Genomic DNA, 24,790 nt, shown 5'->3' with positions numbered 1-24,790 from the left:
AAAAGCGTAACAATCGAATGGTGGGTTCCCCCATATACAGGGACACAAATGCCCTGAGCGGAAAACCCGAGAGTCTCCAAAAAGCTAAAAGGGCACAAGAAATGATGCAATGCCTGGGAAACGTGTGTCATCATGACACATAACGGGCACTCATGGTATCCCGACTCGACGTGACGATACATCTCCGAACGGAAGTAACGGTCTGGTAAAGCCCTTAAAACATCACATTGCCACCTCGTCATAAGGACCCCGTCCACGCATAATGATCAGATTTCTCCAAATTCTTGAAACACATAGGGTCCGCCCATTGAGCTCGCCCAAAAGACGACCCCTAATAGGCGGAGGGACTAACTGTATGGGTCGAAATCTAACCACCAGGTGGTTATCATAAAACGAGACGGTAGGAGGTCGACCCCGCCATGGTCGTGCCCACGAGGCGTAATGGCGACGGGCACCACGGTCCCTGCTGGGGCCGTGCCGTTAGAAAGCTTATATCGCAGAATAAGTGTAATCTCTAGGGCAAGTAATGAAGGATCAGTCATGAGAAACCACGCCGGTCAAAGACCGTCGGATAAAAGGGAAAATTGTTAGTATATATAGAGGGGCAGGAAACCATTATAGAGGGGCTAGATCTGGCTACTACAGGGAGGATCATGATGACAGAACCAAGAACCAAAGGGACCTCTTAGCTAACAACAGCTCTCTCTCTTCTCCTTCCATGCTTTTACGATTGTAGCATAAACCCGTCATAAATGTAAGCTTATTATTTCCACTTGATATGTAATAATCATCTGAGGAAATATTAGATCTATTTGTTCTTCTCCAATTTTTATATCCAATATATTTGGATCTAAAGTTAATTATGTTTAGTTAAGATTTACCTTTCTCTATCTACTAAGTTGGTTTAATCAAAGGGTCTAACGATTTTTTGGTAAAACAATGAGTACATAGGTTATGAAATCATAATACACGAGGGTAAGCCAATCTATACAATAATATGCAGTCTAAGCCTTGTTCTTCTATCTTTTTGTTAAAACAAGTTGGCCACCATTGACATTTAACATTAAGGAGGTCAAGTTTTATAAAAAAAAATTCTAAAATAGAAGGAAAAAGTTCGCTGAGTTCTTTTGGACTAAAGAGAAGCCTAAGAAATGACGCCAAAAGTAACTACTCCATTAAACCCTCAATTAGGTCACTTCTAAGGACTGGAGGCTTCCGGAAAAAAAAGGAGTAGTAATGGAGGCCAAAAAGATTTATAACCTGTTTGGTCAAGCTTTTTTTTGGCCAAAAGTGTTTTTTTTTTTTTTTGTTGTCAAAAGCACTTTTGTCAAAAAATTGAGGTGTTTGGCCAAGCTTTTCGAAGGAAAAAAAGTGCTTTAGAGGAGAAGCAGAAGCAGAAAAAAGTAGCTTCTCTCCAAAAGCACTTTTGAGAAAAATACACTTAGAAGCAATTTTTTAAAGCTTGGCCAAACACTAATTGCTGCTCAGAAATGCTTTTCAAACTAATAGCCTGTTTGGCCAAGCTTCTTTTTGGCCAAAAGTGATTTTTTTTTTCCAAAAGCGCTTTTGGCAAAAAATTGAGGTGTTTGGCCAAGCTTTTAGAAGTATAAAAAGTGCTTTTGAGGAGAAGCAGAAGCAGTTTTGGAGAAGTAGAATAAAGTAGCTTCTCCAAAAGCACTTTTTTGAGAAGTACTTTTGAGAAAAATATACTTAAAAGCAGTTTTTTAAAGCTTGGCCAAACACTAATTGCTGTTCAGAAGTGCTTTTCAAACTAATTAGCCAACCACAAACTGCTTCTTACCAAAAGTACTTTTGAGAAAAGCACTTTTGGAAAAAAGTACTTCTCAAAATAAGCCGATTTTTGCAGCTTGGCCAAACGGGAATTATAGCCTGTTTGGCCAAGCTTCTTTTTGGCCAAAAGCACTTTTGGCCAAAAATTGAGGTGTTTGGCCAAGCTTTTGGAAGGAAAAAAGTGCTTTTGAGTAGAAGCAGAAGCAGTTTTGGAGAAGCAGAAAAAAGTAGCTTCTCTCCAAAAGCACTTTTTTGAGAAGCACTTTTGAGAAAAATACACTTAGAAGCAGTTTTTTAAAGCTTGGCCAAACACTAATTGCTGCTCAGAAGTGTTTTTCAAAAAACTAATTAGCCAAAACACAAAACCGCTTCTCACCAAAACGTAACTTTTGTAAAAAAAACCAAACTTCTCAAAATAAAGACTGATTTTTAGTCAACTTAGGTCCAAACGGGACGTATAGAATTACTGGCATATATGTCCAAGGAAAGTAGATCACTTTAGGAGTCAAGCCACAAAGCTATGTGCCACTTCTGCTAATTAATACTTATTTTAAAGTATAACTGTANAAGTGCTTTTGAGTAGAAGCAAAAGCAGTTTTGGAGAAGCAGAAAAAAGTAGCTTCTCTCCAAAAGCACTTTTTTGAGAAGCACTTTTGAGAAAAATACACTTAGAAGCAGTTTTTTAAAGCTTGGCCAAACACTAATTGTTGCTCAGAAGTGCTTTTTAAACTATAGTCAAACACAAACTACTTCTCACCAAAAGTACTTTTGAGAAAAGCGCTTTTAAAAAAAAGCACTTCTCAAAATAAACTGATTTTTGCAGCTTGGCCAAATGGGCTATTAGCCAAACACAAACTGCTTCTCACCAAAAGTACTTTTGAAAAAAAATATTTCTCAAAATAAGCTGATTTTTACAACTTGGCCAAACAGGCTATTAAATCTCTCACTTAGGGGTGAGCGCTCAGATTAGATATAAAAATTTTAGTTTGGATTTTTGGTTTTCGGATTGAGGAAATAATCCAAATTCAATCCAAATAATCTCGGATTAGAACGAATTTTTTAAGTTTCGTTTAGAATTAATCAGTTTAGATACTTTGGGTTTTCGGTTTTGAGCTTATAAGTTGACATGTTTCTTCTTTTTTACTAAAATGAATATCCAAATGAATTACTTATGTTAAATTGCCTCAAAAGTTCCTTATTGTCACCGCAATTATCCAAATAAAATATACAAGTAATGATATTATTATCAAGGAAATGCAACAGAGACATTAATATGGCCGATATGAAATAGCACTACTAAAACCATGTCCAAACAAAAAAATATCCTGACAGTAACTTAGTAATTAATACTAAATTTATGAGATAATATCTAATGGATAAGGAATTAGAACTTATTACTATTAGCATATGGATAATGAACTAAATTTAAAGTATAAAAATTTTGAATATCCAAAAATCTGAAGTACCAAATTCAATATCCAACCCGAAATTCAAAAATTATATCCATAATCCAAAAGTTCAAAAAATTCGGATTTCAAATTTGCCCGAACTATGCCCACCCCTACTCTCAACCTATCTCATTTTAGGCGACATTTACTAAGTTTGAAGTTTTTTTGAATAAACGTTTCCAGATACTTTTTGGAAAACAAATTAGAATTATTTTACAACAATTTAAGTAAATAAATACTGTTCACATAATAAAGAATCAACTTTTGACCAAAAAATAAATAAATATACATTCGATGCTTTTAAGTAACGTTTAATAATTATACATATCATATCCGTAAAATATCCGCTCTATCCAAAGAAAAGAAGGTTATGGTGGTGGCGGGCAACGTCACTCTGTAAACAAAGTTCAGCAGCCTCGAATCTTTTATTTCCCCCGTTTTCTTCGAATTTTCTGGAATAAAAACAACAACTTCTCTTTCCCCTCCTTCCTCTTCTACAGAATCCACCTGAGGTATGTTTAGAATTGATATGTTATTTTCTTCTTCCCCAACTTATGATTTTGATTTTCGATTCTACTACCTTTAATTGTACGTTTTATTTTCAAGGGCATCAGGTCAATGTTGCAAGCAGTATCTGTCCCAAAAAGTTGCTGTATATCATATTCAAGAATCCCTTCTTATCAAAAGCCTTTAGTTCCCACAAGGCTTAGAGTTTCAGCTTCACTCCCAGAGCCTAATGGGGTTAAAGTTGAGTACACTCCTTGGTTAATTGTCGGATTGGGAAATCCCGGTAACAAGTATCATGGCACTCGCCACAATGTAATTCCAAAGTTCAATTTGCTCTTTCACTGACATTGTTCTTTAAAGAATGCATTTTTCTTGTTTTTTGATTATGGGATTTTGTCAATTAGGTTGGTTTTGAAATGATTGATCGAGTTTCTCAAGAGGAGGGAATCGTATTAAACACAATACAGTCGAAGGCTTTGATAGGAATAGGTGATTATTCTATTTCTAGTTGCCTTAATGGGTGTTTCCCCCACCATTTGCAAGCGTTGACGGGTACTTGTTTATGTGTTTGGTACAGGTTCTATAGGGGAGGTACCTGTGGTCTTGGCAAAGCCTCAGGCCTACATGAATTTCAGTGGAGAATCGGTATGTATTCAGCTGCTTTGATGTTCAGCTTGTCAGTGCGACTACAAAATTTTCATAATCACTAGTTCTTTAAATAAGAATGCATTCAGTAGTATGGTGGGCATTTGGACAATTCAAATAGTTTTTCCTCGACGGATTAAGCATATACGTTCTCTACTGTTCCAATTGAAATGGGCATTTGCTAATATCAGCTGTTGTGTTTGCACGGTTGTCAAGAGGTTACTTTTAGTTTTCCTTCTTAGAATAAGAATATGATACGGATGTGGCTGTTATATTGTCACTGATGATAACAATTACTAATTGGTTGTGTCACCTTCGGTTTTTGATTAGGCTATCTCTGCCTTGTATACAGGTTCATTATGAAGTCTACTTATTAGACCAAATGTCTCTTCTTAAATCAGCTTCTACTTGCATTAAACGTTGTCACTTAAACTTGTGCATCTACCTCATAAATAATGTGGAAACACATATCAGGTTCTTTGATCAACTATCTAATTTCTTTAGTTCGAATGATTTGTTGGACCTTCATCTCCACTTAGCCAGCATCCATCTGCAATATATTGAACCCTGCATAGGGTAATTGATTGTGAATTTTTTTGCCTAAATCTGATGCATATTGCTGGATAAATTACGAAAAATATCCATGGATCAGAGTTGAATGTATTGTGTGAATAGCCACATTAAGGGTGAATTGTGAAAGGATTCACTCACTTTCTGATTTTTGACAGAAGTTCACAATTTTTTGGCCTCTATCATGCTAGCAAATGTTGTGTGGAAATGAGGTAGTGATGTAGAATAGACTATGAATTCAGACATATTTTCCAATTCTCAATTTACTGAACTTTGTCAGGCTTGTTGGTACATTGAAGTATCAGCCTTAGAATGGAAAAGAAAGCTGCTCTGTCAATACTTCGACTTGCTAAATATTATTCCACTACTAGCCCAAAGGCAGGGATTCTAGAGCAACTGAGTTTCTGCTTTCTCTTTGATTTTTTAATTTCTTTTGCCGTGTCTCGTCTCACATGTATACCTGACTAGAGTGCGACCAAGATTTGCTTATGCTGTCAATTCTTTTCCACACTTATTTTAGAGTGTTCGGCACTTTATGTTGTCTTGTTATGAGTTAGCCATTTAGATGACAGAACAAGGTTGAATATGGTCATTTCAGTTTCCAAACCAAGTTCCATCTCAAAAAAAAAAAAAAAAGTTCCAAGCCAAGTTTAAAATAATGTTGCTGATGGTTTATTATAATCTCATGTATGGTATGTGATATTATAGATGTCATGATAAAAGATTTCTGGTTGTTTACTTAGTTTGATCTCTGAAAGTCTCTCCCGATGTTTTCTCCTTCAGTTCTTTTCTTCTTCTTTCTCTTTTAGTTCTCATATTAAGGGTGCAATTTTCAAAACTTTTGTATCTTTTATGGTTCCCTCTTCTTATGAACAATACTCATAAATCAATTTTTGCTTTCTTTATTCCCTTGCTTTTTTTTGTTTGTTTCTTGACTGTTGAGTGACTGTGTCCTTTTTTTCCCTGGTGGGTGGGAGTGGTGGGGCTTATATCCCTCTTTGATAAATATGGGCCTAATCCAACCTCTCTTTTTTTTTTAATCTTAATAGGTCGGACCACTTGCTGCATATTATCAGGTGCCACTGCGTCACATCCTTCTGGTATGATTTTTGCAACTAATATTATGATATTGTTGTAGAAGATAATACTTTCTTCCCCACTTGAGAGTTGAGGGTGAATGTCACAGTGTATATGTGTGGTTCAAAATATTTATTTCCATCATTTGAAGTACATTTTTCGTACTCATCCTTGTAGGTTTATGATGAGATGAGCTTACCAAATGGTGTTCTGAGGGTTCAGCCTAAAGGAGGACATGGCCACCATAATGGGTATTGTCTTTTAGTAGTCAAATCTCTATGACATTGGCTTAAGATACTGTATTATGTGTAATATGAGAAGATTGATACTGTCTCTAATGCTTAAGTTTTTCAGGAACGAATTCAGTTACAAAAAATCATGTTTTATCGACTGTTCATTTTGCAGGGTGAAAAGCGTAATGGAGCATTTGGATGGTCGCCGAGAATTTCCACGATTTTGCATAGGTTTGTCCTGAGTGCTAATCATTTGTTTGTGAAACCATACTGACATATTTACCAATAGAATGCATGTTGTTATACTAATAAAAATTGCTTCTATAAATCCCAAGCTCAAAAGCATGTATTCAATGTATGTATGTAGGCATCGGAAATCCACCTGGAACTATGGACATGAAGGCATATCTTTTACAGAAATTTAGTGATACAGAGCGGAAACAGGTATTGAGCTTCTTGATACTTGTCAAAGGACTATTTATCTTATTTCATCTTGAAAAGCATTCCAATGAATGGGTCAAGTAGTCTGTTAAAATTCATTTTAATATGTGATTTCCTTATATTCTTTGTTTGTTCTGCAAAATGTATGTCTCTTCTTGTAAAATAGACATCAGAATAAGGTGGTGCTAGGCTAGGTATAGCTAAATATTTTTCTTCCTTGTGTGTATGCATATGAAGAATGACGAGGAACTGTCAGTTGGTTTATCCCTGCCCTTCATTACGTCGTCTGCCACTTTCCCTACTTATCCATGAGAAAATTAAACCTAAGCAAGAATAAAAATGTGAGATCATGTTATTCAGTAATGTTTTTCATGTTTCTCTTGTTGTACATGAGCAGGTGGATGCAGCACTTGATCAAGGAGTTGAGGCTGTCAGGACGGTAGTATTGGAAGGCTTTGGCAGTAGAATTTCACGATTTAATATAGGACAGAAATACAAGTATCACAAAGTTTGATGAAATGAATCTAGAATGAAGGTGTAAAAGACCACAAGATTTACTGATAACTTAAAGTCTAGTTAGTCGAGCGTTGCACTGGGAGTCCACTTAGAAAGTGTTTGGACTCTGAGTAATGCTTATAGTTTCATGCTGGCATGCAGCTTTTGTAAACACTTGTAGAATAAACTTATTTAAAAGTAAAAAAGATAGAATTTTTGTTTGTTCCCTCTTACGGTTGCAATTTTGTTATTGATCAGCATGTTAAAAATGTGCGGCTACAGGTTTTGTTATTTACTTTTCCCTTCTCTTAGAAGGATAGATGTTTTGACTATTGCATGAAAACTAGTAAGCTTGTGAAGCAGTAATCAAAATCTCTTGCTACTAAACTTGAGTTTGCATACTCTCATTTTGAGAATGCAGTCCTTATCATATGTGAGATAGTGTTGATATCGGTTGTGACTTGTGTAAAATATTGGTAATGAGTTTATATACATTGACTTACTTTCTCCATTTGAGGTTGAATGTTTATAAATTGACTTAGTAGTATATACTATGATGTCTAATGAGTAGTGACATAGACACTCTAGAGCAAGTTGTGTTATCTAACATCGCTTTGTACAAATTTTTTATTACATCATCTGAAATGATGCAAATATAAGTATTAATTTGAGACAAAAAATAATAGAATTTCACGTTAAAAATTTTCGGAGCTCTAAGAGGTAGAAGTTGACCTGTAATAATAAACTAATATTGCTCGTACAAAATCTTGTATATGACGCTGCGAGCCCGTTTGGACATAAGAATTTTTTCACTTTTTTTCTAAACCAGTATTTGGCCATAAAATTTTTAATTTTCACTTGAAGATGAATTTTGGAATTTTTTGAAAATTTGAAAACTAAAAAAAATTATTTTTCAAAATTATCACTCGGATCACTCACAAAACTTCAAAACAACCCAAAATTATATTCATGTCCAAACAAAACTCTAATTTTCAAATAACATTTTCCTTTTTTTTTTTTGAATTTTACAATTTTTATGTCCAAACGCCCACTAAAATTTTTCCTTTTCCGCAAAAAGGACCAGGAAAATATTGTAAGTTGGAATGAGGTAATTTTGGTTTATCCACGTGTGCAAATGAGAAATTGCCGTCCGATTTAGAAAATTCTTGCGAGAAGAAATGGTCCTTTTCTTTTAAACGGCAATGTCTCCGCATTTTCCTTGTAATTTCGCATAGGATACCAACGTTAATCTGGTAAATACTTACTCACACTGGGTGTTTACATCAAACGAATTTAACTCACTATGGTTAATTAATTTAATTAGATGAAAATGCATGTAATTTATCATGGTGAAATGATTGAAGTCCATATACAAGACACATGTCATATATCTATTGGTTTGGTGTAAACCCCGATGCGGGTAATTTTTTACCCGTTAATCCCCATGCTAACCCTTTGATTCATAGAATCCCAAAAATATCCCTAAACACAGGTCTTTCGGTTTAGTTAGACTTGGGACCCACCTTTTTCAATACGAACGTTAGAAACCAAAAGGGGGAGAAAAAGCATAAAAAAAAAACAGTAAACTCAGTCCTATTGGCTTCTTTAATTAGACCGTTGGAAACTCATAAATCTTTTGAAAAACAACAAAATTTTCATCAAATCCAACAACTCCCCTTAAACTCCAAACACAAAACTCCAGTGAGCATTAGCTCATTCATTCCTTCACATAACTATGGCAGGGACCAGTGAATCTCTGCTTCAAACTCAAACCCTTAATTCTCTTTACACCGCACTTGATCCAAAATCCCTTCTTCTCTCACAATTCTCAAATTCTGATCAACCCCAATTCCTTCAACTTACCACTGACTGTTTTCTCATGGAAAAGGGACCTCGTTACAAAGCTTATGCTGATCTTAGAGAAAAAAAGTTAAGAATAAAACATATGAAACAATCAATCCCTGAAGAAGAAGAAGAAGAAGAAGAAGAAAAAGATTACAACAATGAGTTGTTTGATCTAACCCCACCAAAGAAACAAGTCAAATTTCAAGGGAATTTTGTAACACCACCAAAAAGGACAAAAGGGTCATCTATTTTGACTCAATCAGTACCTGATTTTTCATCAGCATTTAGAAAAGAAAATAGAAAGCCACCTACTATGTTACCAACTTTGAAGGAGAAATCAGCAACTCCACCACCAGCTGGTTCAAAAAGTGGGAAATTTTATGGGGTTGTTGGGAATATTGGAGGTAGTAAATCAGTGAATTCAGGGGATAAGAGAAATGGGGGTTTAATGACTAGAAAAAGTTATGCAAATGTTGAGGAACTGAAGGGATTAGCTTCTGTTGCAAGAAGTGCTATTAATGGAGATAACAGAGTTGGAAGAAATAGCAGTAGAATTGCTGGTAAGACTATTCTTGGATATAGACAATTATAAGTCTCAAAAATCTGAAGATTTGGAGGAGAAAAAAAAAGGGAAGCAGTTGAGTTCTTTTTTCTTGGGGGGTTTTTCATTCTTTGATTTTTACATTTGGTTTGCTTTGAAAGATTGGTTTTTTGGTTTACTTTTTGTTTTTATAGAAGATTGATTGATTTTTCAATATTTGGCTCGGAGTTGTATAGAGCAATGGTGTGTGAATGAAATCGGAGTGAGGAGCTGTAACCTACTGGGAATTACAGAAAGTTCTTTGCTTATGTGTGTTCTTTGGTGAACAATTTAATATCTTAATAATAGTGATATTTTTTCAATGCTCAATCTATGGTGGTCAATTTATTCTGTTTCCAGCCCCTCCCAGAAAATTAAGGGGCAAAAATCCATTAAGATGCATATTTCCACAGCTTGTATACTAATTTTGAAAGCCAAACATAAGAGGTTTAATAATGGAAGTGCTTTCAAATTGTTCTTAAATGCTGTTTTTAATAAGTTACAAAAAGAAAAAGGGCAGCCTGGTGCACTAAGTTCCCGCTATGCGCGGGGTCCGAGGAAGGGCCGGACCACAAGGGTCTTCCCGTGACCTCCTGGTCACATGACAGCAACTTTACCAGTTACGAGGCTCCCCTTCATTTTTAATAAGTTAAATGTTTGTAAATCATTTCTCATTTTTGGCCTGTCATCCTGGTGCAAAAAGCAAGTATACAATCAGATGCAGAATCTATTGATTTGTACAAAATACTTTGCTTGAAATTATTGAAGCCAGAGTTACCACATGATAGGCTACAATTGCAAACTCTCATAAACAAAAGGAGCTACTACTAAGAGTTACATCTGAATTTAGCTAGAACAGTAGAGGTCTAAAACAACTTCATCTACTAATACTTGGAGAATATGCCTATCAACTTCAGCGCCACACTCAAATGCTTCAATGTCGAAATCTATCCATTTACCCAAAGAATGGCTCATATCCCATTCTATTAACTCGTCCGGGATCAAACCAACAAAATCTGTCCACACTTTGACCTCTTCAATAATATCAGCAATCAGAATCTCTTTAGTCATACTTGATGGTTGTTTGGTCCATGTTCTGAAACCAGAATTTGAGTATCGACCAAATGTCATGTCTAGGTACTCTATTACACAATCAAAAGCAAATCCTTTAAGCTGATTCATCTGTTTTGGGTCGTTACAGCCGAGCAGCTGACCAAAAGTCATCCATAAAAGACTTGATAGCATATCAAGTTCATTGATGAGGAAATGGCTCACAGAAAACCCATCGTCTACAGGTAGAGGTGTGGTTCCAAAACAAAGTTCAGCACTCAAAATGACCTCTTTTGCGTGACTGAGTTTGCTTCCTTTTAACTGATCAATCTTGCTTAGCACTCCAGAAATGTTGTTAACATGGTCTGTGATCAGTGCTCCACAACTCCTCCGGCTGAATAATGAGGTTGCACAATCCGAAAGATCTCTATCAGTTTCTAGGAAGAGTTGTTCATCATTGATAGAGTCCACAGATTCAGCAAGCAATTTGTCCTCTGTAGGTAAACAAGCACATATATTAGAAGCATGCATGAATGAAATCCAAGGTGTCTTTTTTTTTTTAAGAGAAAGAAAGAAAGAAAGAAAGTTTGCGAATAGTAAACTTTGAACGAGGGACCATACTTGAGCTACTATTGGGACTGCTGGAGAGGCAGCTGTCATTTGAAAAGCTAGCTTCAAGAACACATCCTGGACTACGGTGATCAATATCAAGTGAATTCCCAACTACATTGGTTGCCGAATCTGGTGTGGCCTGAGCAGAATTTCAAAAGCAATAAGAAGATTCAGATTAATATAATAGCAGTATAACTGAAGCAAGCGCATTTATGCATTTTTGTGGTACTTGAAAAGCAGCGAAAGAAGTTATTATTTCTGAGGGGGGAAATGGTGGATGATGAATAGTGAATAACTAAATCATTAGCATCCTGAAGTGCTATTTCCTGACTACTATTAGTATAGTTCCACGGTTGCCTGTGCTCTGCATTTATTAAGAAGCCAAAAGCAGTTGAATAGTGTGTGTAGAATGTGCACTTCATTTCTAATGGAAAACAAGAAAATGCATGAAAAGAATATGCTTCTATGCAACTAGTCAGGGAAAGTGAAGTATACATCTGATCCAATCAAATGGCACTTAAATCAAGCAAGATTATGGTTCTTTGTATGCATGAGCGCCATGAGTATACTAATTTGGTACATTCAATAGTAAGTGTTAATGCTAACAAGTACTCTCATAGGCAATGAACAGTTCAACCCACTCAGCTAAAGTTAAATTAGCCAGATCAATCAATCATGAAATTTAGAATGAAGTTACCAGTATGAAAGTCTATGCTCTATTTAAATGCAGAGTATTACTAGGCTTTGCTTGATTTAGTCTTTCTAATTTGTTATCTAACCATTGGCTTGTTCTGTGTGCTCTAATTCAATATATTATAAACCAAACAGAAGCGTTCTTCTTTAATAGAATGTACACTATAAGTAATATTGACTGCACTAGCACCAAGTATTGGTATAGTATAATATAATCACACAAAGGAAGAAAACCAGTTTCATCAAATGTATGATTAATTATCCACAAGCCCAAAGCTGTTTACCCTCTAGGAACCGTAGGTACTTATGTCGCACCAGCTTAAAAAAAAAAAAGGAAAATATATCATAAGAGATCATTCAGTATTTCATTTATTGCAACTTCAGGTAGTTAACATCAAAGCAATGCTAACCTGGAAATTCATGCAAGTATTTCTAGAGGACACACCAGCATAATCACACGAATCTTCTTTTCTGCTAGGTCTAAGAGGTAAACTATCCAGATGAAATTGTCTCTCTGCATTCAATGCAGTAATTAACTCCTGAAGGATCGTAGCAGTGCTTTTCTTACCCCCTTCTGCGAACTCTTCTTCACTAGTCAATTCCTTCAGCTTTTGCTCCAGAAGTGCTCCTAAAGTGTCCCCTTTCGAAGGTAAGGGTTTCTGCAAGCATGTTGTTTCATCATTTCCTTTAAAGAAGGATCTTCCTGGAGTAGCACCAAAACTTGAGCCATTTTGCGACTTCCTTTTTGTGACTTCTGCATGAATGTCAACCTTCTGATTCATTGCAGATTTAAATGTAAAGGAAACAACATTACGTCCCTCAGAACTATCATTGATTGCGGCACTCTCTCGCAAACATGGCAACTTCGGTTTAGTGGAATGCCGATCACCAGAACTAATCGGAAAAACATCCTTTCTACTTGTTTTGTCAGAGTAGGGACTCAATTCTCTGCCCAAACTCGCATTTCCATAAGTCGAACTTTCACCTTGTCTGGAAACATTCATTAATCGCTTCTTCCGCACCGGAGAGAGGGAATCACTTCTCCTTGAACAAGGTTTTCTTTCAGTTTCAAACTTGCAGCCGTCGGCTGTGGCTGGCATCCTCAATCGGGTAGTAGATGCACCTAACCTTCTGTTCTGTGCAACAAAACTTTTAGTATCATTCATAGATTCTGTAGCTGCTAAAACTCTGTTGCTCTGCAGACTACTTGGCTTAGACTTCATAAGACCTCTCTCTCTATTTTGAGATGTTTGATTTTGCTTCTGAATCTTATCCACATGAGTAACAGATGATACATCCTTCTTCACATTGCTCCTTTGGCGGGCGCCATGCATCCCTATTTGACTTCTGCTAATAGTTCTCTTGCCCAATATGAGTTCCGCACAGTAAGATACATCATCTATTTCTGGAGTGGCGTCTGAGGACGAACTCTCAGAAACTCTCTCGTGTTGATCCCTGCTGCCGATAATCGGCAACCTCGGCATATTTCTTCCTAGGCCTTCACAAGAAGGTTCAGAGTAACTACAGACAGGTGATGAAACATTTGGTGTACCATTCTTACTATGAAGCAAATAACCACAATTTTTACATGAAGGCACAGATGTACCCTTCAAAGTCTTTGAATCCACATAAGAATTAGAGCCTTCCACCAAATGGTGTGTTGCTAAATCTGCTTTGTCTTCCAAGGGAGAAAAATATTTAGGGTAAGTGAGAGCACATTTCGCCCTATTCTTTTGCAAACCCGGTTCCAATATCCTACTTGCAGCCCCAATCAACCTAGATGCATTTCTACCAGAAACATTTCTGGGACTTTTTACAGGAGAAACCAATTTAGGCTGATGTTTTCTTGGCCTTGACAATACAGTCTTCAACTGCAATGCTTCAGCACTAAATCTACTGACTGGGCGTCTTTCGCTCAGCCCTATCTTCTGAAGCTTTTGAGGCCTCAATTCGCGCTTTATTTCAGCCTTCTCAAAATTCATATCTTCTCTATCAGATCCGCCAGGCCGAGCACCAAGTTTCTCTGCCATATTGCTCCCAGTTTCAGAAGGTGAAGCCTTTTTCGGTGTACCACATTGTCCTGTAGGCATTGATTCCAAACCCATGAGCCTAGCAACCAAACTTGGAGCTTTCATTTCACGCTTGCTTTCACATTTGCTCATCCCATTGTTTTTTGTATTTGGAAAACCTCCACTGTTCTCATTAGCAATCTACATTGTTCATACAAGAACCAAAAAAACAATAAAAATATAAACTTTCTTGTCAGGCCTTACAACTAAGTCTACAAAAAGCAAAGCTAAATGTGGTAACAAATAGTTCATGAAATGAGTACCAAACGATGCTTTGGTTGCTTCTCATCCCCTCCAAACTTCTTTGAAGCTTGTTTCAACCGAGCTATAAAAATGCAACACAAACAAAAATATTACACCTATAGAATTACCCTCAAGAAAATAACCATTTTGCTTAAAAAATGAGTGGAAATTTAAGAGCTAACCTGGTGAGAGCAGTTTCTTTGGAAACAGCTTCTTTTTAGCAAATCTACGGTTCCAATCAAAGAGCTGAAAGAAAATGCCCACACAACCACCAGGCCTTTGAGGTTTTTTCTCAGTAATGGCCAAAGATGATGCTGTTATTGCTACACTATCACTCATTTCTCTAGCTGAACTAAAAAGTTATCACTCAAAATCCTCTCTTGAATTTCTAGCTGAATGTGATTTACCTACTTTGGCTTCCCAATAAGATTCTGTCTAAAACATTATCTAAATATTAATCGGAAATAACCCCTACTGGTCCCTCTGACCCCCCCACATCACTCAACCCTCCTTTGCTACACAACCACGTAAAAAAAAAAAAAAACTCACATTTTCATGCAAGAAACAGAGCAAAAACCCAACAAAAATTTCAGAAACAAGAAAATAGCAATGAACAGTAATACCCTGGATAGTGTTAAATGATAACCAACTTTTCACAAGAAACCACTCTAAAACAAAGAAACACAGAACAAGAAAATACAAACAGTAATACCCAGAATGTCTTTTACTTTCACGCAATGAGCTACTTTTCAAGAAAACAGCTAGAACTGACTATGAGACACTCTGGGAAGATTAAAAAGGAAAGAAAGACTGAATCTTGGATTGAAGATTCTCTTCTTATTTTTTGGGTTGGCAGTCAAAAAAGTAGAATCATATTCTACACTAGAGCACATGCTGAATCACGCAACCATAGAATAAAAATCTTTTCTTTAACCAATTGAGGAACCCCAGAAAGTGAAACCTTCTGTTCTTCTGAATAAAGCTGTGGTGGTGAAAACGGCTCTTCTACACTTTTTCACAGTGAAGAGCAGAGTGTAAGGGGAAATGGGACAAAGGTTGATGCGTAGGATAAGAAGAAATGGGACAAACTGAGCAACCCCACTCTCCACTGTAGGATTGGTCAACATGCAACATCTTCGTTCAATGTTTGGTATAAGAGAAATATACACGGTCTTCAGTATTTTGTTTATTTTAAAATTGTTAAAAATTACTTTTACTTTTTTAATAAAATCTTAAAAGTTGCTTCATGAACCCCGTGAATAGTTGTATGTGTAAAGACTCTTGAAAAGGTAATATGCTGACGCGCTTTTTTCCATATTTGATGTTCCTTAGCTAATGTATGGCTTTATCTTATAGCCTGTTTTGGGAGTTTTGGTCGAGCTTTTAAAATTAGTTTTTTTTAAAAAGTATTTTTTTTAAAAATAATTTGTGATTGACGAATTAATTTGAAAATATTTTTGAGCAATAATTAGTAGTTGACCAAACTTTAAAAATATATTTTTAAATTTATTTTTCTCAAAAGTATTTTTTAAGAAAATATTTTTGGACAGAAGCTATTTTTTTTCTTTTGCTTCTCAAAAGTTGCATATACTTCTCAAAAGCAGCTCAATGGTATTTGTGTCCTAAAGCTAAACCTTAAGAAAATATCTTAAATTATATAAATAAAATGTTACTATATATTTTATTTGATTTCTTTTTTGTTTTGTTTTGTAAAGATGGTGTATCAACCATTTTATATGTATCTTGACTATGCACTCGGCAACTTGCTAGCTCTTATCGTGGAATGTATCTAATAACTCTAGTCATCAAAGCTTCGACAATATTAACATTCATGGTTAACATGATATTTTTATAAGTTTCATCATTTAATGCTTTCAATTTTGCAAAATATATGTTAAATATAATCATACATTTAGAATAATTCAAATCTATTTTGATTTTTAAAGTGGCTTGATCTACTATTGGTAAGAAATATCAACTCTAAAAAATACTGCAAGAGACTTTATTTTTATTTTTATTTTAATCGTCGATAACGTCATCAAATAGTTCTTTTTTACCTAGTGCATATTTATTATGAAATTCAAGTATTTACTTAACTAACTTGAGCTCTATCTCATTCAAAAGTATATATAAATCTAGTTTTATTTAATAATAATAATTTTTTTTATATATAAAATACTAAATGATATTCATAAAAGCAATTGCTTTAGTGCCTCCCCTAGAGCCGACACTGTTGCTTCTAATCAAAAATAATTTTTTCATTCTAATTTGGCCAAATACTTTAATTTTTAAAAAAAGGCACGTTTGGAAAAAAAATACTTTTTACCAAAAAGAAGTTTGTTAAACAGGTTATTAGTCACTATAAAAGAGATTATTATCAGCTTTTAATATTCAAACATATCACCGTATATCCCACGCAGCTTCTTGTATGGACTGTGTTTTTATACTTAAAAACTTACATACAGTCAAGCCTAGTATATTTGTTCACTTTGTAAATATTGGAGAAAAAACTGAACCTCGGATATTGGAAGATTCTTCTTATCTTATTACCGTCAAGCATATATTTTCCTTTCTTTTTCTTTTTCATGAGTACAGTACCGTCGAGTCTACGTCTGTCTGCTATACTCTGCTGTCGTGACATGGAGGTTGGAGACGTAGAATTTGAATAAATGTATAACGTCATCCTACGCGCTAAATAAACTGTGTATCACACTCTCCTTTGTATCAATAAGGCAAGGACCACATGGTAGTTCAATGTAGCGAGTGTGGTTGTAGTTGGTACTCGAGAGTTGGTGAAAAAATTGACCTAGGGTAAATTACCGACACGTGAATATTCAAGTACCGGCAATGATTTACCGGACCAAGGTTATTGCTTCTCGTTCTACAATGTTGTTGTCCAATATCCTATTTATGACACTAATTAAAGTCGTAAGTTAATGGAAAACTAAGAAAATCACCTTTTGGGTCCCTAGTATGATTAGATTCCCACTAAATGTTTGTAAATAGGAGTAGCTCTTTGTGTCTATAAATATCGACACTAATTAGGATCAGTGGCGAAATTAGAAATTTCATTTAAGATGTTCAAACTTGAAATAAGTAAAAAAAATTCCCAGATAAATGATATTCAATATATGTTACATACATTAAAATTTAATATTTTACCTATACATACAATATAATTTTTCGACAAAGGATGGTCAGTTGATCGCCCTTAGGACTATGTACCTTCGCACCTGATTAGGACATTAAGTAACTATTTGTCTAGATAGTTAATAAAATTACTCTGTTTTCTTCGTGATTATAACTTGACTGACGAGGACCCAAGGAATTTGCCAACTAAGAAGGAAAAAGACGAAAGTAAAGAAAATGGTTTGATTGAACCTGAAAGGTATTCATAACTAGTCAACTTGCACTCACAAACGTCAAGTTATTTCCATAATTTATAGTTTGTTTGGCCAAGTCAGAGAAATCGACTTATTTTGAGAAGTGTTTTTTTTAAAAGTACTTTTGAAGACAAACAATTTATGTTTGGCTAATTACTATGAAAAACACTTTTGAACAATAATTTGTGTTTGGCCAAATTTTTCAGAAAGTGCTTTTAAGTATCAAATTACGAATAAGGACATAAATAGATTTACTTCACTTAATATTATAAGCAAATAATTAATCTCAAAAGTTTGTTATTACATGCAATAATTAAATCTTTCATTTTATTTAAGTAAAATATGAAAATAAAAATTAAAAAGTACTTAATTTTTTTAATATAAGTTAAACATATTAAAAATCATTCAACAAATATAAAAGTATTCACCGTTAAAGTCACTATATATTAGAAAGCTATCCTAAAAATAAGAAGAAATATTTACATTAATATCCTAAGTATTAGGTTTAACAGTTATTTTGGTATATACTATATTTTGTTAAGGGCATTTTTGGTAAGAAGAAAAGTCAAAATTGCTTCTGCTTCTGCTTTTGGGAAGAAGCTACTTTTTTCTGTTTCTCAGAAACTGCTTCTCCTTCTTCCCAGAAGCATTTTTTTTCCTCAAAAAAGCTTGGCCAAACACCTCAAGTTAAGAAAAAAAAGTACTTATGAAAAAAAAAAAACACTTTTAACCTCTTGAGAAGCATGGCCAAACAGACTACTATTCTGTGAGAAATTGAGAAAAAGAACTCGGTTTGCTCTAAAATGAGTTATATCATCAAGAAATAGTACCACTCCAACTAGTTCTTATCCGGAAATTGTACACGTTCCATTGAAATATGGAGGATAACGTCTGAAAAATACGGATCAAAATCAAAAAATGTATAGAAATAATATAGATCATGATTCAAAGAAAAGTTTATACTCCCAAAAAAATAAGGGATAATTTCACATAAATACAACTCACACATCTGACTTGCAACATAATAGCCCAGTCAGAACTTTACAAATCTGTAGCCCAAAAATAATCGGCTAATATTTGAAAAAAGAGTATTTTCTAGCTTTTTTATTCGGCAACCGAGTTTAATCAGGACAATTATCTTATTTAGATGAAGTCATGAGATTTTCTAATTCTTCCGTCATATAATTTTGATATTTCTCCCCCAATTTGTCTTTACTACTGCAAGTTGTCCCCCAAATTTTCGCTGATTCTACTTATATGGTAAAATTTAGAAACAATTGCTGCAAGTTCGTGATTTGGCGGAGAATCAACAAGGAAAGTAGATTTATACATGAATTATTCCAGAAAAAGGAAGAAAACATGAAAAAAAATTAATTTGATTATACATATGCAGTACATGTATAATGATGTATAACTATGTATAAACTTGTATATGGAATGTATAATAATGTATATCAAAAGAATAAGAGAAAGAGAAGAAGAAGATAAGTGATGTTATGAACATGTATGCACATTTATATATAATTATATATATTTATACACAATTATACAATAATGTATAAGTGTGTATAAATAGTGGTTATACAATATTTATACCAGAACACATCTTATGTTCAATATTACACCTCTATTTCAGTATCAAAATATCAAAAGAGAGTTTTTCAGTAGGAAGTTAGATCTGAAAATTAAAGAGGATAGAAGATGGAGATGGAATTATTTTATAAAAGAAGATAAAACTGAAACATCATCTGAAGAACTTGAAAATTGTCTGAATACAACACAAGACCTCTTTTTCATTCTCCGATGACTTCACTGACTTCATCGTCGACCTATTTACCTTGAAAATTGAAGGAAAAAAATGGAGGATGTCTGCAACTCTTCAACCTCTTTCCAGCAATTTGAGAAGAAACAAAAAATTATTAATGGAGGATAAACGCATTTTGTCTTAAAAAAATTCACATTGCACAAAAAAAAAAAAGAAGAAGAGAGGACTCCAAATAGAAATAGCGATTTAGTCTCCTTGAGGAGATGTTTATTACAGTAATGGGAAAGGGCCTTCGTGTTAGATTGAATGAGAGAATGACTGCTGCAGTTAAAAGAGGAAGAAGCATATGCATATAGGTTTTGGTGAAAATTTGAAGAAAGAAAAAAGAAGGATTCTAGGTTAACCGATGAAAATGGGCTATGCATTATCTGCAAAATGGGCTATGCCGGGTAAAGTTCCAAAACATGGGCTATTTTTGGTTCTGAAATTGGGCCGACTGACATAGGATGTAATTCTGTCAAAAAATAAGTAATTCATATAAAATTAGACGGATGGAATATTAAATAATCGATTTTCTGAATTTCTGGTGAATCCCTCTCTATCCTAGTTCGGATATTATTGCTATTCAACTTCTAATATATAGGATTTTATGTATTTTTTTGGTAACTATAATTTTCATTAATCACCAAGAGCAATCGTTATAAATCAGCATAGTCATCCTCGACTTGCTACAATCCATACATAATCCTCTCTCTATAACTATACTATATGTAGTACATAAATCCTCAGAGAACTATCTTTGCCTGCTGGTCATTGTATTATTATTTTTGCCTTAGAAATGAAGCTGCTGGATCTTTGTCCTCACTCCCCCTTGTGCTCTAATGTTGCATATACATGCCACTTCCGTAACTATCTGTTTAACATTCCTTACTTGATCTTCAAACATTCTATTGTTCCTCTCTTTCCAAATCACGTAGCTATATTCTGCATACATCATCTTGAGTATCTTTGCCTTTTATGATTTACCTTTGGATTGGAAAAGCAGCCATGTAAACTGTATACGGTCAAAATTATATGCCTCCGATTTATAGGCTCGAGGGTCCGTCTTAGGCCCGAGTTCGGGTTCGAGACAGGTGGACCAGAATCGAGCTCAAAGACAGAGTGCAATGCCCGGAGATATGAGTACGAGGAATACCGGGGCCGAGTATGCTCGACCCCGAAAGCTAGATTCCTTCCACGTTCCTATGATCATGACGCAAATTCCGGAATAGGATTGTACGATTCCGTACTAGGCGGTTAGACAGCTGTACCAAGAATATTCCTTACTGTAAATAGAAATATTCCTTATTTAGGGTTCCCCTATTATATAAAGGGGACCCCCATCATTTGTAACGACACATAATCACTGAGAAAAGAATATAATCTCTACTTTTTGCCTAGTGTTCATCAACATTGTCCTTTAGCTCTACCGCTTTTGCTCTACTTTCTTACTTTATTGCTCTTAGCCCGTCTCGAGGTCACCATCTTGAGGTTACTACTGTCAAGTAATATTGGTTTGATTCACTTGTCTCTTTCACTTCTACTTCATATTTCTTGATTATTAATTGGTATTAAACTAAATCACATATCTTTAAAATCACAAATCAAATTTAATTGTTACTCGTATTTTCGAAGTAAACAGTTTGGCGCCCACCGTGGGGCTAAAGATAATAGTGATTGTTTCTTTACTGATTCTTATTACACGAGTTATTTTTATACTTTTTCTTGTCAAGAATTTTTGATTCTCAGGCTGAAACATGTCAAGCTCAGAGAATGCACCTGTTCATGACAACGAAGGTCTTGGCGAAAACAACAATTTAGGGGTCGGTGTACCACCGGTAAACCATGGGCAAGTGCCAAACATGGAACCAATTGATGTTAGTTCTCATATTTCTCTATAAACGGATTTAGGCATAGACCCCGGAGGGAGTGTATGTAGGGAAGCCCGACCTGGTGGCCAAGGAACTTAAGGCGTGGGTGATGGAGGAATCAGCCTCCAAGTGATATTCGAAATGTTGCAAGCTCAACAGATCGCCATTGCTCAACTTCAAAGTCAAAATAAGACTCCGAGTGTAGCTGAACATGAAAACAATCGACGTGCTGAGCCAACGCTAGAAAGGCCCGATGAAAGCAGCTCGGGGACTGACCCCACGATTATGAAGATGCTCAAAGAGCTCACTAATAGGATCGAGTCCGGAGAAAAGAAAATTGAAGATAACGATAAGAAGGTGGAGACTTATAACTCCCGTGTAGATCAGATACCGGGGGCACCTCCAGTTTTGAAAGGTTTAGATGCCAAAAGGTTCATACAAAAACTGTTCCCCCAAAGTGCGGCCCCGATGCCTATTCCTACAAAGTTTCGCATGCCCGATATACCCAAATATAACGGGACAACCGACCCTAACGAGCATATTACTTTATACACTTGCGGGATCAAAGGAAATGATTTGAATGACGCCGAGATTGAATCAGTCTTGTTGAAAAAGTTCGGAGAAACATTGTCGAAAGGAGCCATGATTTGGTACCACAATTTACCTCCTAACTCTATTGACTCATTTGCTATGTTAGCAGAAGCCTTCGTGAAAGCACATGCCGGGGCCATAAATGTGGCCACGAGGAAATCAGACATCTTCAAGATATAACAAAAGGATGAAGAGATGTTGAGGGAGTTCGTGTCCAGGTTTCAGATGGAAAGAATGGAATTACCATCAGTCTCCGATGACTTGGCAGTACAGGCCTGTCACGACCCCTACCCGATCGTGATGGCGTCCAATACAGTGCTAGGCAAGCCCGACCAATTCAACACTCTCAATCCCTCATATAGAGTTCATTACCAATTAACAGAGTTTAAATACTAAATTAACATGATTATAAATCTGTAACAGTAGATAAAATGTGCGAAAATCAAGAAATATCACTATAAATCCCACCGATCTGGTGTCACGAGTCAAGAGCCTCTAATACAGTCTGAGGAACAGCCTAAACAAAAGATAGTCTAAAATGCTGAAAGTAAAGAGGATAGAGGGAGAAATCGGGACTGCGGACGCCATGCAGCTACCTTGATGACTCCGGTGAGATCTGAATAGCAGCAATAACTCAATCTACGCCTCCGGAATACCTGTATCTGCACACATGGTGCAAGGAGCAAAGTGAGTACTCTGACTCAGTGAGTAATAGTAATAAATAATGACTGACGGAAAGAAATCTCATAAAAAGCACTAAGCAGTTCTATATCGAAGCAATAAGAACATTTAAACAACAACTGAATGAAGAAATCAAGTAAAAATCCTTTAAACCAGTACTCAACTCATTTATTCCTCACGATAACCGAAATCATAATTATATCGCTGCGGTGTGCAACCCGATTCATATAGTATACTGCTGCGGCGTGCAGCCCGATCCATATATATATATATATATATATATATATATATATATATATATATATATATACTGCTGCGGCGTGCAGCCCGATCCAATAATAATAGTCGACTGCGCTCACTGGGGGTGTGCAGACTCCGGAGGGGCTCCTACAGCCCAAGCGCTATACTACTGCGGCGTGCAGTCCGATCCATATGAATGTACTCCTGCGGCGCGCAGCCCGATCCAATAATATACTGCTGCGGCGCGCAGCCCGATCCATATAAATATATACTGCTGCGTCGTGCAGCCCGATCCATAACATATCAAATACCCTCACTATGGGGTTCTCATCCCCTCTCAGTCACTATAAACTTTGCCTCTCGGGCATACTAAGATAAGATAGGGATCCCAACCCACATATTACTCTCCTTTTGGTTTAGTTATTCCAAAGCCGGTTCATATTAGATTAAACAGTTAGAAACATGACTGAGGGTATGATTTTAACGAGTAAAGTGAGGTCAATCATGTACAATTACCCCTAAGGGTTCTAGAGGTCGGCACAAGGCCCCAAACATGGCAACTAGCCCAAGCTATAATGATATAATTTAAGTCTCAGTCAAAAATACCGTAGAATCATCAATCGGGATGGACCAGGTCCAAATCCCCAGCAGTAATGGACCCCACGCTCATCATGCAGCGTGTGTCTCACCTCAACATAGCACTACGTTGTGCAAATCCGGGGTTTCAAACCCTCAGGACATCATTTATAACCATTACTCACCTCAAGCCGGCCAAAATCCTAGCTCGCTATGCCCTTGCCTCGCAAATCAACCTCCTCGCACGTCGAATCTGGCCAAAACCACAACGAATACATTACAATAGGCTAAGGGAATATAACCCAATCGAAAAGACTCGAAAAACAATCGAAATTCACGAAGTTGGCAAAACCCGAGCCCCGGGCCCACTTCTCGAAAAATCAGAAAATTAACATCACCGGATTCCTTATCTCGCCACGAGTCTATACATATCAAATTTACCAAAATCGGAGTCCATTTGACCCCTCAAATTCCATTTTGAAATACCAAATTCCCAAGCCCTAGCTTTACCCTCTTTTGATGAATTTCCACAAATTTCCATGTTAATTCTACCATTAAATCATGTATTAAGGTCAAGGAACTCACCTCCAATCACACCTAGTCGAAATCCCCTTCAATTTCCGTCCAATAGCTCTCAAGGTTGCTAAAAAATGGAGGAAATGAGACTTGGTTCGCGGATGAAATGTCTAATAAAAACCTTCTGCCCAGGCTTATTTTCCTCTATGCGAACGCGAGGGCCCTCTCGCGTTCGCGATGAACAAAATCTGCTACTACCAAAAAAATACCCTTCGCGAACGCGGTTACACTCACGCGAACGCGAAGGTCTGAACCCCTAAGCCTACGCGAACGCGTCCCTACACTGCGAACGCGAAGAACATTCCCCCACTGGACCCCAGTCCTTATACGCGAACGCGTGTACCTTCATGCGAACGCGATGCTTGATCACCTTGCCTTCCGCGATCGCGAGGCCTCAAACGCGAACGCGAAGGTATAAACCCTGGCCCTCAAATTCCTTCTACGCGTTCGCGGCCCACTTTACGCGAACGCGATGGGCAAATACCTGCAACACTTCAGCTGGAAAAATCTGCAACTTTTGAAAGCTAGAATTGGTCCGCTTGACCATCCGAAACTCACCCGAGGCCCCCGGGACCTCAACCAAAAGCACCAACACATCCTATAACATCATTCAAACTTGTTCCAATCATCAAAACACATCTAACAACGCTAAAATCATCAATTCTCACCGAATTCAAGCCTAAGTTTCTCAAAAACTTCCGAAACACGCATTTGATCAAAAACCCGACCAAAACACCTCCGAATGACCTGAAATTTTGCACACACATCC

At 36.3% G+C, this 24,790-nt stretch overlaps 3 protein-coding genes across 4 annotated transcripts; 2 read left to right on the top strand and 1 right to left on the bottom strand.

Annotated features, from left to right (window-relative positions):
• The first annotated feature begins 3,573 nt into the window (after window positions 1–3,573).
• LOC109239951 (chloroplastic group IIB intron splicing facilitator CRS2-B, chloroplastic) lies at window positions 3,574–7,433 on the top strand. 2 transcript variants are annotated; one of them, XM_019406561.1, is made up of 9 exons: window positions 3,574–3,751; window positions 3,854–4,058; window positions 4,151–4,235; window positions 4,324–4,391; window positions 6,011–6,061; window positions 6,216–6,289; window positions 6,444–6,502; window positions 6,639–6,715; window positions 7,110–7,433. In XM_019406561.1, the coding sequence occupies exons 2-9, from the start codon at window positions 3,858–3,860 to the stop codon at window positions 7,224–7,226; spliced, it is 732 nt and encodes a 243-aa protein (XP_019262106.1). In that variant the 5' UTR covers window positions 3,574–3,751; window positions 3,854–3,857; the 3' UTR covers window positions 7,227–7,433. The 2 variants fall into 2 exon arrangements, with proteins under 2 accessions (XP_019262106.1, XP_019262105.1); XM_019406560.1 differs by having other exon boundaries at window positions 3,846–4,058.
• Window positions 7,434–8,807: 1,374 nt separating this feature from the next.
• LOC109239946 lies at window positions 8,808–9,962 on the top strand. Its single transcript, XM_019406552.1, has one exon. The coding sequence runs from the start codon at window positions 8,943–8,945 to the stop codon at window positions 9,642–9,644; it is 702 nt and encodes a 233-aa protein (XP_019262097.1). The 5' UTR covers window positions 8,808–8,942; the 3' UTR covers window positions 9,645–9,962.
• Window positions 9,963–10,339: 377 nt separating this feature from the next.
• Window positions 10,340–14,729, bottom strand: LOC109239950. Its single transcript, XM_019406559.1, has 5 exons — window positions 14,482–14,729; window positions 14,320–14,381; window positions 12,398–14,197; window positions 11,304–11,433; window positions 10,340–11,176 (listed from the first exon to the last, which is right to left on the bottom strand). Exons 1-5 carry the CDS (start codon window positions 14,636–14,638, stop codon window positions 10,479–10,481), a joined length of 2,847 nt encoding a protein of 948 aa, XP_019262104.1. The 5' UTR covers window positions 14,639–14,729; the 3' UTR covers window positions 10,340–10,478.
• Window positions 14,730–24,790: the final 10,061 nt, after the last annotated feature.

Source organism: Nicotiana attenuata, unplaced genomic scaffold (genome assembly GCF_001879085.1).
Source record: "Nicotiana attenuata strain UT unplaced genomic scaffold, NIATTr2, whole genome shotgun sequence".
NCBI classification, from domain to species: Eukaryota; Viridiplantae; Streptophyta; class Magnoliopsida; order Solanales; family Solanaceae; genus Nicotiana; species Nicotiana attenuata.
This window is presented reverse-complemented; position numbering and strand designations above follow the sequence as displayed.